Source organism: Apium graveolens, chromosome 8 (genome assembly GCF_009905375.1).
Source record: "Apium graveolens cultivar Ventura chromosome 8, ASM990537v1, whole genome shotgun sequence".
Classification (NCBI taxonomy): domain Eukaryota; kingdom Viridiplantae; phylum Streptophyta; class Magnoliopsida; order Apiales; family Apiaceae; genus Apium; species Apium graveolens.
Window position 1 is genome coordinate 88,556,930 of NC_133654.1, and position 15,274 is coordinate 88,572,203.

General features: G+C 34.3%; 1 protein-coding gene across 1 annotated transcript; it reads right to left on the bottom strand.

Moving 5' to 3' along the window:
• Window positions 1–14,631: 14,631 nt before the first annotated feature.
• On the bottom strand, window positions 14,632–15,009 carry LOC141679739 (14 kDa proline-rich protein DC2.15-like). The gene has a single exon (XM_074486155.1). The coding sequence runs from the start codon at window positions 15,007–15,009 to the stop codon at window positions 14,632–14,634; it is 378 nt and encodes a 125-aa protein (XP_074342256.1).
• Window positions 15,010–15,274: the final 265 nt, after the last annotated feature.

Sequence of the window (15,274 nt, forward strand, 5' to 3'; positions counted from 1 at the left end):
TGTCAGCATCCAAGGAAATGTTATCAATTACAGCTTTGTAATGTTGCTGAAATTGTCTTTCCTTTTCAGCATCATCCACAATCATTAACTCATGAGCAATGGCTGGATCCACCCTTATATCCTCTGTACCTGCTTTTCTCTCATGTTCTCTCTTTTGTTGCATCAGGGTCTCACCCTGGCTCACCACCCTCACACCCTCACATTCACCTACTAAGGTGGGACTCCTCTCACTCCCTTTTGCCAATCCAGAAGAAATGGATTACAGATTTTCACTCATTTTCTCTCCTTTTGCCTGGGAGCAACCCAGCCTCTCACTCAAGACACTCTCCTCTCTCAGTCCTAAGAGTGACTGTACAACCACTAAATCCTTTGCACTTGAAATAATTGAAGTTTGAAGCTGTGCAGAGATATTCGACGGATGAGTGATATCCATCGAGTGAGTGGTAGTGCTATCCGATGGATAACTGCTGTTAGGCTTATCCGTCGGGATACAATCACTACTCGACAGATGAGCAATATCCGTCGAGAGAGTAGAAATGAATGAGTTGGGAAGAGAAACTATTGTTGACTCTGTGTTGATTGAAGATATTTGGGGCACAGATGTCACAATAGTTTCTGAAAGAATTGGCAAGTGAGCCAACAAATCATCTAAAAGATGATGCTCACTTGTACTAGATTTTGGCTTCCCCAACAGAGTTAAAGAAGGGGAATCAGGAATTGATGTGTTTATCATATCCACATCCAAAGAGTTTGTTGGTGAGTATGGTGTGTGAGGTGCTTCTATGACTAGAGATTTTGGCTGTGACTCCATATTTATTGGAGCCACATCAAATTGAACTTGAGAAGGTGCAGTGACTGTGTCTTTAGCACCAGTTTGCACAGTGTGTGTACCCTGTGTATCCCCAGAGGTTTTAGATTTCTTTTTTTTTGTATAAGTTTGGGGTGAGCTTGTGTCCCTAACCCTTTTGGCCTGTGCTCTTGGCTGAGAGCTTTGTTCAATAACTACATCCTTTTGGCAGGATGTAGCTAGGAGTGAGCTTTTGTCATTTTTAAGCACTACAGTTTGTTGGGAAACTGTAGTGTGGCTAGGCTGGGATTCACTCAACTCTCCAACCTTATTCTTGGGGTTTCCTTGATGTTCACCCCTTCCCTCACCTGACTTTCCCTCCTTCACACTCCCCTCTTTTGCTTTTGTGGATTTTTCAACTAACATCTTTTGAGAGATACCAGAGGGGGTTTTCTTTGATTTAGATTTGGAAATAGTAGTAGGTTTGGAGGCTTTGGTAGGCAATTGTTTGGTCATTGGGACAGTTGCCATAACTACTCCTGAATTCAAAGAAATAGTGGAGGTTGGAATAGTTGTAGGGATGGATGAACTTATCTCACTTATCTGATGTTCCTGCATTACAGGAAAGTAGAACATTGGCACATTTTTGTGATGGTTGGCCCTGTTCAGATCTGCAATGATCCTCCTCTCTTGAACCCAACAATCCAGTTTGTTGTTAGGGTTCTCAAGAACTATTTCTTCACAGAGGTGGTTAGCCAATAACATGAAAATTCTAGCATAATACACATTTTTACCTCTTTTAGCTAACTCACCCAATTTAAAACCTAACTCAAATAGGACAAGGTCACTGAAATTGTAAAATTTATCTGTAACTAGCATGTATAGCATGTTAAACATGGAAATATTCACTAAATCAAAATTACTGATTTTTCCAGAGAAAACCTTAGTAACTACATCACACATGAAACTCCACTCCTTCCTAAGACCCATCCTCCTAATATCACTCAGTTTAGAAGTAGAAAGTGCATAATGCATGAAATTAAGCATATTGATAATATCAGTGTCATTGTGTGGTGAAGTCACATTGTTATCAGGAATTTTGAAACATGCTTTTATCACATCACTATTGATACAGAATTCTTTACCTTTAATGGTTAGAGTGATGGTCTTATCTGTAGAGTTGTAGGTAGCAGTGGTCCACATCTCTTCAACAACTTCACAGAAGATTGTGGGTGATTCTAGCATGGCGTAATTGAGCTTGCAATTCTTCACAAAGTCCATCATCTTGTGGTAGTCCTCTGATTGCTGAATACCCTTATTGACCAATGCAGTGAAATTGTTCTTCTCATAAATGAACCCAGTTTGAGACAAAATCTTTACTACAGGTGCCATTGTTAGAGAATGAAAGCTTGAAGAGATGGAGAATAATTGCTTGAGAGAGAATGAAATTAGAGCAGTTGAATTTGAGAATGATAAAAGAAAATAATTGCAATGATATAAGTTTTTATACTATCTCAAAAATAACTGATAAAAATAATAAAGTAAAGTAAATTAACCAATAGAAATTGCTTAAAATAGCCGTTTAAAAATAAACTGTAAAAATTCCACCCATTATCTATCGTGTTATGCTTACAGACTGTAAGTATACTCGATGGATAATGTACAGGGAATTAACGACTGAGATTAAGATAATTCGATGGATGAGGATAAACTGTTATCCGCCGAGACATAAGATATTCCAGAAAAGTAATTGATTTTTATTAGCAAATAGTGTGTCGACGGATGACCAAACTCGATGGATAAGGGTCATCCGTCGAGATGTAAATTTTGACTTAGCCATAAATTTCATCCAGAATTGAAAAATCAATTAACTTTCTGGCTGCATTTCAACTTGCAAAATAACTCAGATAGATTTAAGAGTAATTAAGCATACCTAACTCACTTACCAACCTCGAAAAGGTGGATTCATCCAGTGGCTTGGTAAAGATATCTACAAGTTGCTTCTCACTTGGAACAAAATGTAGTTCCACAGTACCATTCATTACATGTTCCCTTATGAAATGATACTTTATATCTATGTGCTTTGTCCTTGAATGTTGCACTGGATTTTCAGTGATGACAATTGCACTTGTGTTATCACAGAAAATAGGAATTCTCTCAACTTGCAAACCATAGTCTAGCAATTGATTTTTCATCCATAAAATCTGTGCACAGCAATTGCCAGCAGCAATATATTCAGCTTCAGCTGTAGAAGTAGAAACTGAATTTTGCTTTTTACTGAACCAGGACACAAGCTTGTTTCCTAGAAATTGACAGGTTCATGTTGTACTCTTTCTATCAATTCTACAACCTGCATAATCTGCATCTGAATAACCAGTTAGATCAAAACCATAATCTCTATGGTACCAAATGCCAAGGTTTGGTGTTCCCTTGAGATATCTGAAAATTCTCTTAATAGCTATCAAGTGAGATTCTCTAGGTTCAGCCTGAAATCTAGCACATAAACATGTAGTAAACATTATATCTGGCCTACTAGCTGTTAAGTACAGAAGTGAGCCAACCATGCCTCTATAACTTGAAATATCCACAGACTTTTCAGTAGTGTTTAATTCAAGCTTAGTTGCAGTGGCCATGGGAATTTTTGCAGATGTGCAATCCATTAGATCAAACTTCTTTAAAAGATCAAAAATATATTTAGTTTGACTAATGAATATTCCATCACTAACTTGCTTAACTTGTAAACTAAGAAAGTAAGTTAGTTCTCCTATCATACTCATTTCAAACTTACTTTGCATCAATTTGGCAAACTTTTTGCAAAGTTTCTCATCTGTAGAGCCAAAAATAATATCATCCACATAAATTTGAACAAGTATACTAGAGCCATTAACATTTCTGAAAAATAAAGTTTTATCTACAGTACCTCTTGTGAAGTGATTTTCCAAAAGGAACTTTGATAAAGTGTCATACCACGCTCTAGGTGCTTGCTTCAGTCCATAAAGTGCTTTCAGAAGATAATAGACATATTCTGGAAAATTTGGATCTTCAAAACCAGGAGGTTGACTGACATATACTTCTTCCTCCAATTCTCCATTCAGAAAGGCACTTTTGACATCCATTTGATAGACCTTGAAATTGGCATGGGCTGCATAGGCTAAGAAGATTCTGATGGCTTCAAGTCTTGCAACAGGAGCAAATGTTTCATCAAAATCAATTCCTTCTTGCTGACAATAGCCCTTAGCAACCAATCTAGCTTTGTTCCTGACTACTATGCCATTTTCATCCATCTTGTTTCTGAATACCCACTTGGTGTCTATTGGATTCTTTCCTTTAGGCTTGGGTACCAGCTTCCATACATTATTCCTTTCAAATTGATTTAGCTCCTCCTGCATAGCTAAAATCCAATCAGGATCCAACAAAACTTCTTCTACCTTCTTTGGTTCTTCCTTGGAAAGAAAGCTGTTGTATAGACATTCTTCCTGAGTTGCTCTTCTTGTTTGAACTCTAGAAGAAACTTCACCAATGATAAGCTCAAAGGGATAATCTTTTATCCATTTCCTTTGTTGAGGTAGATTAGCTCAAGATGAAGAGACCTCATTGTTTTCTTGATGTGTAATTGAGTTTTGACTAATTGAAACTCCCCCTGAGTTTGTGAATCTTTGATTTGAGAAAGGGGAACTTTCTATAGGTGATCTATCTTGACCTCCTACTCCTTTTGATAACCCGACGGATGGTGAATTTGGAGTACCGACGGATGAGGCAGGTTGTCTCCCGATGGATAACGCAGATTTCCTTCCGACGAATGAAGCATTGTGCAACTCGACAGATTTTGAGTTTTGTACTTCATTAGTGGTAGATTTATCTGCATTATCCTTAGATACATTCTCTTGATCACTTTCATCATCACTGTCATCACTAACCATCTCCACATTATCAAATTTGAGGCTCTCATGGTAATCTCCATCCTTCAGTCCTTCAATCTTTTTATCATCAAACACAACATGTATTGATTCCACAACAATGTTGGTTCTTAGATTGTAGACTCTATATGCTTTACCAACAGCATATCCAATAAAAATTCCTTCATCTGCTTTAGCATCAAACTTCCCATTTTGATCAGTTTGATTTCTCAGGATATAGCATTTGCAGCCAAAGACATGAAGAAAGTTTAGAGTTGGATTCTTGTTCTTGAACAATTGATAGGGAGTCATGCATCTTGCTTGATTAACCAGATAAATGTTCTGAGTGTAGCATGTAGTATTTACAACTTCAGCCCAGAAATATGTTGGTAGTTTAGATTCTTCAAGCATTGTCCTTGCAGCTTCAATAAGTGATCTGTTCTTCCTTTCCACTACTCCATTCTGTTGTGGAGTCCTTGCTGCTAAAAACTCATGTAGAATCCCATTTTCCTCACAAAATGCTCTCATGACAGAATTCTTGAACTCAGTTCCATTGTCACTCCTGATTCTTCTAACTTTGAAATCAGGATGATTGTTGACTTGCCTTATGTGATTGATGATGATTTCACTAGCCTCATCTTTAGACTTTAGGAAATATGTCCAAGAGAACTTTGAGATATCATCTACAATTACTAGGCAAAATCTTTTCCTTGAGATGGACAATACATTGACTGGTCCAAACAAATCCATGTGAAGCAGTTGCAAAGGCTCTTCAATTGTTGAATCAAGTTTCTTCCTGAATGATGCTTTGATCTGCTTCCCTTTTTGGCAGGCATCACACAGTCCATCCTTTGAAAAATCCACTAGAGGAATGCCTCTTACCAGTTCTTTCTTTATTAGCTCATTCATGGTCTTGAAGTTTAAATGGGATAGCTTCTTGTGCCATAGCCAACTTTCATCCTGACTTGCTTTACTGAGAAGATAAGTTACAGACTCTGCTTTGGATGAGTTGAAATCAGCTAGATACACATTTCCTTTTCTTACACCAGTGAGTACCACTTTGTTGCTTCTTTTATTAGTCATAACACAGGCTTCTGAGTTGAAGGTTACTGAATTGCCTTTGTCACAAAGCTGGCTGATACTCAACAGATTGTGTTTGAGACCATCCACTAATGCAACCTCCTCAATGATGACATTGTCCTTTGAAATCAAGCCATATCCCACAGTATAACCCTTGCTGTAATCTCCAAAAGTAATACTTGGGCCAGCTCTCTCCTTAAACTCTGTGAGCAGGGTAGAATCACCAGTCATGTGTCTTGAATAACCACTATCCAAGTACCAAAGATTCTTTCTCTTTCCGTGCACACATCAAAATCAAATCAAGTTGATTTTGGTACCCAAGTTTCCTTGGGTCCTGCCTTGTTAGCTTTCTTTTTCTGTTTCTTAGGTCTTATCTCATTTGACTTAGGAATTTCAGATTCATCCTTAGTCATTTGGATTGGACCTTTGAAACAATTCATTACAATAGAATTATCATGCATATTATGACTAACAGGAAATTGCATGCTTGGTGTAAACATGTTATTCCAGTAAGGCATGCTAAATGGCATTTATGGCATATTGTATGCAGTATAATAAGGATTAGGTGCAAATGGCATATTAGTAAACTGTGCATTCATGTTCTGTGTAGGCATAGAATTAACAGGCATGGGAGGCAGTGCATTCATGTTAGGAAATTGAGACTGAACAGATATGGGAGTAGGCATGGCAGATTTGCAATTAACAGATAAATGATTTACACTACCACACTTGACACAGATTTTTCTAGGAGCATATTTATCAGGTGTGTAGTTATTGTGTTTGTTAATCCCTACTTTACCATTCCTATTGTTTTTCCTTTTAGTCTCTGTCTTTACCTCAATTTTCTCAAGTCTGTCACTTAACTGTTTGACAGTCATGTGACCAACATTAGCCTTTTTCCCTTTCTTAACTTGACTTGACTCTCCTGAAACAAAGTTCTTGGAAACATACCCATACTTCTCATTCAGCTTGATTAGTTTGTCTTTGCTAATGGGCTTGCTCACAACCGACGGATGAGGATTTTCATCATTCGACGGATAACACTTTTTGTTATCCGACGGATAGTCCTCATCATCCGTCGAGTCTACATCTGTTAGCAGTCCATCTACCAAATTAGGTTCTAGTTTCTCTTTGTTCTTTTTCCAGGCTTCATCACACAAAGACTCAATTCCTTGAACTTTGGTGATTTGAGCATGGAAATCCCTGGATGTTTTCCATGCTTTAATCACCTCTTGTTCACGCTCGAGCTGCTTCTTTAAAATTTCTTCCTTTTTCAAGGACTCAATTAATTCCTCCTTAACAATCTTACACTCAATTCTTAATTTCTCAAAATTAATAAACTGAGACTCAAGCACATTATTCCTCTCACTTAAAAACAGATTGTTTTCTTTGATTTTAGCATTTTCTTTGGTAAGAGACTTAAGTGTAACACGCAAGTGATATAACTCTGTAGACATGTCATTTATGGCATTATTACACTCATCCTTAGATAAATGTGCAAGGTTTATGGTAATTACCTGATTGCTTGAGAAACTTGTCTCTGTCTCATCAGACTTGGCCATTAGGGCTAGATTGGCATAGCTGACATCTTCATCTTTATCCAGACCATCTGCTACCCAGTCATTTTCTTGTGTAATAAAAGCCCTTTCCTTTTATTTGAGTAGATCAAAGTATTTTTGCTTATAATCCACAGACTCAAACTTTTTCTTACTGGAATCTGACTTTCTACACTCATTGGCAAAATGCCCTGCCAAGCCATATTTGAAACATTTAAATTTTGACTTATCCACCATGTTTCTATTTGGCTTGGCTGCTCCAAAGTTCTTCTTGAACTTGAGCTTGGAAAATCTCCTGGAAAGAAATGCTAGGTGCTCATCAATGTCCTCCATGTCATCTTGGCTCAATGAATCTTCACTTTCTACTGCAAGCCCCTTGCTCTTGTTCTCACAGACCTTTGAAGTTGATTCAACAGCTTCCATCTTCACTTCCTTCTCCTTTTCCAACTCAACAACTAGTGCAATGGATCCTCCTTTCTTCTTTCCTCTCTCCATCCTTTCATCCTGCTCTATTTCAAGCTCATAGGTTTTCAGGATGCCATATAGTCTCTCCAAAGTAAACTCCTTATAATCTTGTGAGTTTCTTAATGAGACTTTCATTGGTTTCCATTCCTTTGGAAGAGATCTAAGGAATTTTATATTAGAGTCTTTAGTCTGATAGACTCTTCCATGGAACTTAAGAGCATTTAGTAATTTTTGAAACCTACTAAAAATGTCAATGAGAGACTCACTTTCCTCATTGTGAAAATGCTCATATTGCTGAATCAAGAGCTACATCTTATTTTCTCTAACTTGCTCAGTGCCATCATAGATTATCTGTATAGTATCCCAGACTTCCTTGGCAGTTTTGCAGTTGATAATGTTGTCAAACATGTCTGCATCAACTCCATTAAACAGAATATTCATGGCCTTTTTATCCCTCCTCACTTGTTCAATGTCAGGATCAGACCATTCATGCCTTGGCTTGGGAACTGATGGCTCATTTCCTGTTGTAGCTCTCATTGGAACATGAGGGCCTCTTTCTATGCAGTCCACATAGGCCTCATCTTGAGAAAGCATATGAAGATGCATCTTTACCTTCCAATGATGGTAATTATATTTATCTAGAAAAGGAATCTTGACTCCAATATCCTTCTTATTCATCTTGCTGAATTGTTTTGATCTTTAAACTCTTTGTAGATTAAGAGCTTGCTCTGATACCAATTGTTAGTCCCTTAACAATATAGCAAGAATTACAGAAGGGGGGTTGAATGGAATTCTTGAACCTTTTTCTTAAAATAAAAATGTTCAAAACTCGAATACAAATATAAGTATTTTGATTAGCACAATACGGAATAGAAACTTAATTGAATCAAAACACAAGTAATTAAGAACAAGAGTCTTTAAAAACTTTCTGGTGGATTTAAACAATTCCACCAGAGATATATATTATATCGAGAGAACTCTGTGTGCAAGAATGCTCACAGCTGCTTACAAATTTGAACTACTGAGAATACAAAGAAATGCTAATAATTCTGCTTACAAATGTTTCTCACTTTTTGTATCTCAGATTTTTTTTATTTGCTACTTCTTGGTTTATATATTACCAAGATTACAAAGTCAAAAGATAGAATCATTATAAAAACTATCAGTTTTTATGCTTTGCTACTTTGTTCTCTATTACCCAGTTAATAGGCTTCCTCATTCCATTTGCATACATCCCGACGCATGTGACCAGTTATCACTGTCAACTGATGTTTGAATTCTTTATCCGTTGGGTTCATGATCATCCGTCGGATTGTTGATCATCCGTCGGGTTGTTGATCATCCGTCGGGTGCTTTGTAGTTTATCCGTCGGGTAGCAATCAGGCACTTGACTTCATTTCACTTATGCAGAATTACAAGATATCATCCATGTACAATTAATCAACCTATTCTGCATATCTAGTTAAAGTCCACATGACTTATATGCTACTACAGACTCTATACAAAGGTGTATGCAGAAATGTGCTACAGATTCATTATTACATAAGCTTCTCACCCGATGGATAATAAATCATTATCCGTCAGGACTATAGATTTATCCGTCGGGACTAAAATTCTTATCCGTCGAGTGCTAGATTATTTCACTAAGTAAAACCTACTTAGGTGTTTTATTTGTGAAATTATTAAGTACACAACATATGCACAACAATGTAATGTAAATAAGTTTGAAGAATTGGGGTATGAAGTGTAAAAAAACTTGAATTTTGGATTCAGGATTTATAATTTAGGTAGATTTCTGTTTGTAACTATATTCCACTTCATGCACATTATACAAAAGAGTATAAAATAAAATCAGTATATTTTAAATTATGAAAAATATGAACATTTAAATTCTTAAAACCACAATATACCTGCACACTTACTTATTATCCACTTTGAACATTATCCACTTTGAACATTAATCAATTAGAGTGCATTGCATAGTAAATGATGATGATGTTTTTTAGGATAACCCAATGCAAAAAAATTAGTCAAGTTCATTCAACATTTATCTATCCTTGATAGTATATAAAATCTTGCACAATGCCATCCTTTTATAACTGTATTGTGTCAGCATTGTTAATTCACTACAAAAGATAATAATAAAATATAAAAACTAAGCTCAGCAGATGTGCCACAATAGTCTTCGGCTTTGAACACAATATAGTAAGTAAATTCAGGTCGAAGAATTGTTCGAAGAATAAAAGAGTTGAGATGAGTAGTTCTTTGACTCACTTTCTGCATTCAATGCCTAAAATATATATTTGGTTAGAGGAAAAGTAAACTGCCAAAAATATAAACTACACATAGAGTGAAAAATGAGTAAGATGTGCTTAAATTTTATTAACAGAATGTATTACCATTTTCTGAGAGGAACTGAATGTATTACCTTCTTGGTACTAATTCTTTATAGCAGTGCTTTAATAGTTTCAACCTTGATTACATCTCTACTGCCAACTTGGTAAGATAAGGAAATAGTGACCATCAAATTCAAATATCAAAATACCAAAAATTAACAAAAAACTCTGTTATGTTGGTAAAAATATAAAACAATACCAAAAATTTATTTTGTCGTAAGAATGCAACTTCCTCTGTTATGTTGGTACTGCTACCTCAATTTTTGTATCACATGTTGACTATATAATATGATTATCAAATAAGGTTAGAAATCATCAAATTAATGGAGGACATTTAATTAGTATACATGCCTTTCACCAAAATAAGTAGTCCAAAAATAAAGGCATCTAAATTACATGCCCAGAAACAAAGGTCCAAAATCCTACCACGTTGGTTATGATTTATCAATAATGGAGGTCTAAGAGCTGCATCCAAAAAAAATATCAAATTATAAATAAAAAAGCTTACATATTATAATTTATTAAAAAGTGAATGACCTAATAAACAATTAAACATATACATATAATGTTGCAATATTTACCTTCTTCTCTAACATGAGTTTGAGCATGACATAATAAAGAATTGGATGAGCGACTACCCGAAATATTTGAATATGAGTGTTAAATTCCTATTATACAGGTTGGAAAATAGAAAATGTTGTTATAAATATAACATTACCCAAATTTTTCATGACAGAAAAATCTAGTTTCCTTTATTTCATTCAATTGGTACCTACATGTTTTCCGATAGAAGATAACCAAAAAGTCTTTCGAGATAAAATCATGCTTAAAAGTGTTTAGTAAACACAGTTAACTGAAGCTTGCGAGGTGACAACTAAAACAATAAGAAAGTATCAAGTTTAAGATACCGGTATTCATGTATAAACCAAATAAAATAGAGCTCATGATGTATGGATAAGTAAGCATAAATAATGAGAATATAAAAGAAAAATGCATTACCTCTTTTATAATGACAAAAATTTAGTCAATAGAGGCACATGAACTTACCTTCATCAACAATAATATCATGTTGATTCTCTTTATTGCTAACATAAATTTTTCGTATTTTGTTCCTGCTAGCACCTGCATAAATAGATATAGAGAAGGAAGGTGTCATATATGTTAACAAATCGTCAAAATAAAAGATGCTAGTGTTTTAACCATGAGAAAAAAAGGTACACAACATACAGAGATCGGAATGGAGTAAGGTGAAATTATCAGGTAAGTATAATTTTGGACCTCTTTCATATGTGCAAAGGTGGAGATGCTATTTGTAAGAAAAGTTTTATGATTTTGAATTCTGAAAGTTCAGATTTGATTTTTGAAACTTAAAATTTTAATTAGGAATGGATAAAAAAGTTGATTTGACAATACACATGTCTACAAAAGTTGTTCTATTATTAATCTGAAGACTTGCACAGTTTCCAATATAAAATGTTATTTTGTATAGATAGCTGTTAGTTTGTTTGAGTAAAGAATGTGTAAAAGGGTACCGAAACTCGTGTGTACATATACATGCATGAAAGGAGTAAAATTAAATGGCATTTAATGTAAATAAGTTTGAAGAATTGGGGTATGGAGTGTAAAAAAACTTGATTTTGAATTCAGGATTTATAATTTAGGTAGATTTCTGTTTATAACTATATTCCACTTCATGCACATTATACAAAAGAGTATAAAATAAAATCGGTATGTTTTAAATTATAAAAAATATGAACATTTAAATTCTTAAAATCACAACATAACTGCACATTTACTTATATATCCACTTTGAACATTATCCACTTTGAACATTAATTAATTAGAGTGCATTGCATAGTAAATGATGATGATATTTTTTTAGGATAACCCAATGTAAAAAAAGTAGTCAAGTTCATTCGATATTTATCTATCCTTGAATGCAAGGTGAACTAATTGAGTAAAGTGTATATTTTTAGATGATTTAGTATTGACCTCAACTCAACACTGACAGTATATAAAATCTTGCACAATACCGTCCTTTTATCACTACATTGTGTAAGCATTGCTAATTCACTACAAAAGATAATAATAAAATATAAAAACTAAACTCAGCAGATGTGCCACAATAGTCTTCGGCTTTGAACACAATATAGTAAGTAAATTCAGGTCCAAGAATTGTTCGAAAAATGAAAGAGTTGAGATGAGTAGCTCTTTGACTGACTTTCTGCATTCAATGCCTAAAATATATATTTGGTTAGAGGAAGAGTAAACTGCCACAAATATAAATTACACATAGAGTAAAAAATGAGTAAGATGCCCTTAAATTTTATTAACAGAATATATTATCTTTTTCTGAGAGGAACTGAATGTATTACCTTCTTGGTACTAATTTTTTATAACAGTGCTTTAATAGTTTCAACCTTAATTACATCTCTAGTGCTAACTTGGTAAGATATGGAAATAGTGACCATAAAATTCAAATATCAAAATACCAAAAATTAGCAAAAATCTCTGTTATGTTGGTAAAAATATAAAACAATACCAAAAATTTATTTTGTCTTAAGAATGCAACTTCTTCTGTTATGTTGGTACTGCTATGTCCATTTTTGTATCACATGTTGACTATATAATATGATTATCAAATAAGGTTAGAAATCATCTAATTAATGGAGGACATTTATTTAGTATACCCGCCTTTCACCAAAATAAGTAGTCCAAAAATAAAGGCATCTAAATTACATGCCCGGAAACAAAGGTCCAAAATCCTACCATGTTGGTTATGATTTATTAATAACGGAGGTCTAAGACCTGCATCCAAAAAAATACCAAATTATAAATAAAAAAAGCATACACATTGTAATTTATTGAAAAGTTAATGACCTAATAAACAATTAAACATATACAAATAATGTTGCAATATTTACCTTCTTCTCTAACATGAGTTTGAGCAAGACATAATAAAGGATTGGATAAGCGACTACCCGAAATATTTGAATATGAGTGTTGAATTCCTGTTACACAGGTTGGCAAATAGAAAATGTTGTTACAAATATAACATAACCCAAATTTTTCATGACAGAAAAATCCAGTTTTCTTTATTTCATTCACTTGGTACCTACATGTTTTCCGATGGAAGATAACCAAAAAGTCTTTTGAGATAAAATCACGCTTAAAATTGTTTAGTAAACACAATTAACTGAAGCTTGCGAGGTCACACTAAAACAATAAGAAAGTATCAAGTTTAAGATACTGGTATTCATGCATAAACCAAACAAAACAGAGCTCGTGATGTTTGGATAAGTAAGCATAAATAATGAGAATATAAAAGAAAATGCATTACCTCTTTTATAATGACAAAACTTTAGTCAATAGATGCACATGGACTTACCTCCATCAACAATAATATCATGTTGATTCTCTTTATTGCTAACATAAATTTTTCGTATTTTGTGCATAAATAGATATAGAGAAGGAAGGTGCATATATGTTAACAAATCGTCAAAATAAAAGACGCTAGTATTTTAACCATGAGAAAAAAAGGTACACAATATACAGAGATCGGAATGGAGTGAGGTGAAATTATCAGGTAATTATAATTTTGGACCTCTTTCATATGTGCAAAGGTGGAGATGCTATTTGTAAGAAAAGTTTTGTGAATTTGAATTCTGAAAGTTCATATTCGATTTTTGAAACTTAAAATTTGAATTAGGAATGGATAAAAAAGTTAATTTGACAATACACATGTCTACAAAAGTTGTTCTATTATTAATCTGAAGACTTGCACAGTTTCCAATATAAATGTTGTTTTATATAGATAGCTGTTAGTTTGTTTGAGTAAAAAATGTATAAAAGGGTACCGAAACTCGTGTGTACATCCATGCATGAAAGGAGTAAAATTAAATGGCATGTAATGTAAATAAGTTTGAAGAATTGGGGTATGGAGTGTAACAAAACTTGATTTTGGATTCAGGATTTATAACATAGGTAGATTACCAACACGCTCTTTTTGTTAAGGAAGCCATTTTCGAAGGCTGATCTTCCATATGTGATTGCAAGTTGAGTAGAAATAGTAGGACAAATACAGAATCTTATCATGTTTAACAACTGAAAATATTGAAAAGAATATGTTAAATTAATTGTCAAGGAATTTTCTACCATATACCAGATGGCAGAAGCTTACTATGTACTACATATTCAGAAAGGAAGTTCACGATAATCATAAGTTGTTTGAATCTCAATATTGTAAATTTAATTTTTATCAAATATTACTCGAACAAAAGAATAATCAATAATGATACCTTACAAGCACCTAGATGAAGGGAATAACATGAAAAACCATTAATAAAAAACAAACAGGACTGATCTTTTACACACAATAAAAATCAAATAATACTATATAATCAAATTGAAGATTGAATAAAGCTTGCATTTATCAGTGAAAGACCGATATCTTAGTAACACTCAAAACCAGTGGGGAATTTCTTGCCGCAGTTATTAAGAACCAAGCTGAGCGAAACACAGAGATTTAAATCAATTCCTAGAATGTTGGCTCTAATTGTCGTACACAGACAAACTGCAGCTTCAAGATCGACAAGGCCTTGGATGAGACTGCAGCATGGCAGTGTTAAAGGATTTCCAACGACATCAACCAAGTTAAGCACATTGGCACATACTCCTAAGTTGAACGGATTGTATTTACTAGCAGAATAATAATTTGAAGTTGCGGAACCAGGTATATTAGGGGCAGGATCAGTGGAACTGACCAGGCTAAAGCAGAGAAGGTTCAGTGAGAGAAAAAGGGCAAATAAAGCAGTTTTCTTGGATTCCATCTCCAAAGACCTTGTTGTTGGTATTTCTATGATTAGCTTCTGGTAATTATATTCCTGTGAGAGATGAGTGAATGTTGTTTACTGATGGACTTTGTAGTAAACTTGAAACACATATATATAGGGTTTGGAGAATGCAAAACTTTGTATGTTAATGTTTGTAGATGCTGTCATGCTGGACAATATTGTAAGTATCGGAGATTAGGTACATGCAATCTACAAAAGTGTATGGTCAGTATGTTGTATGTTTAACAAGAATAGTATTGCA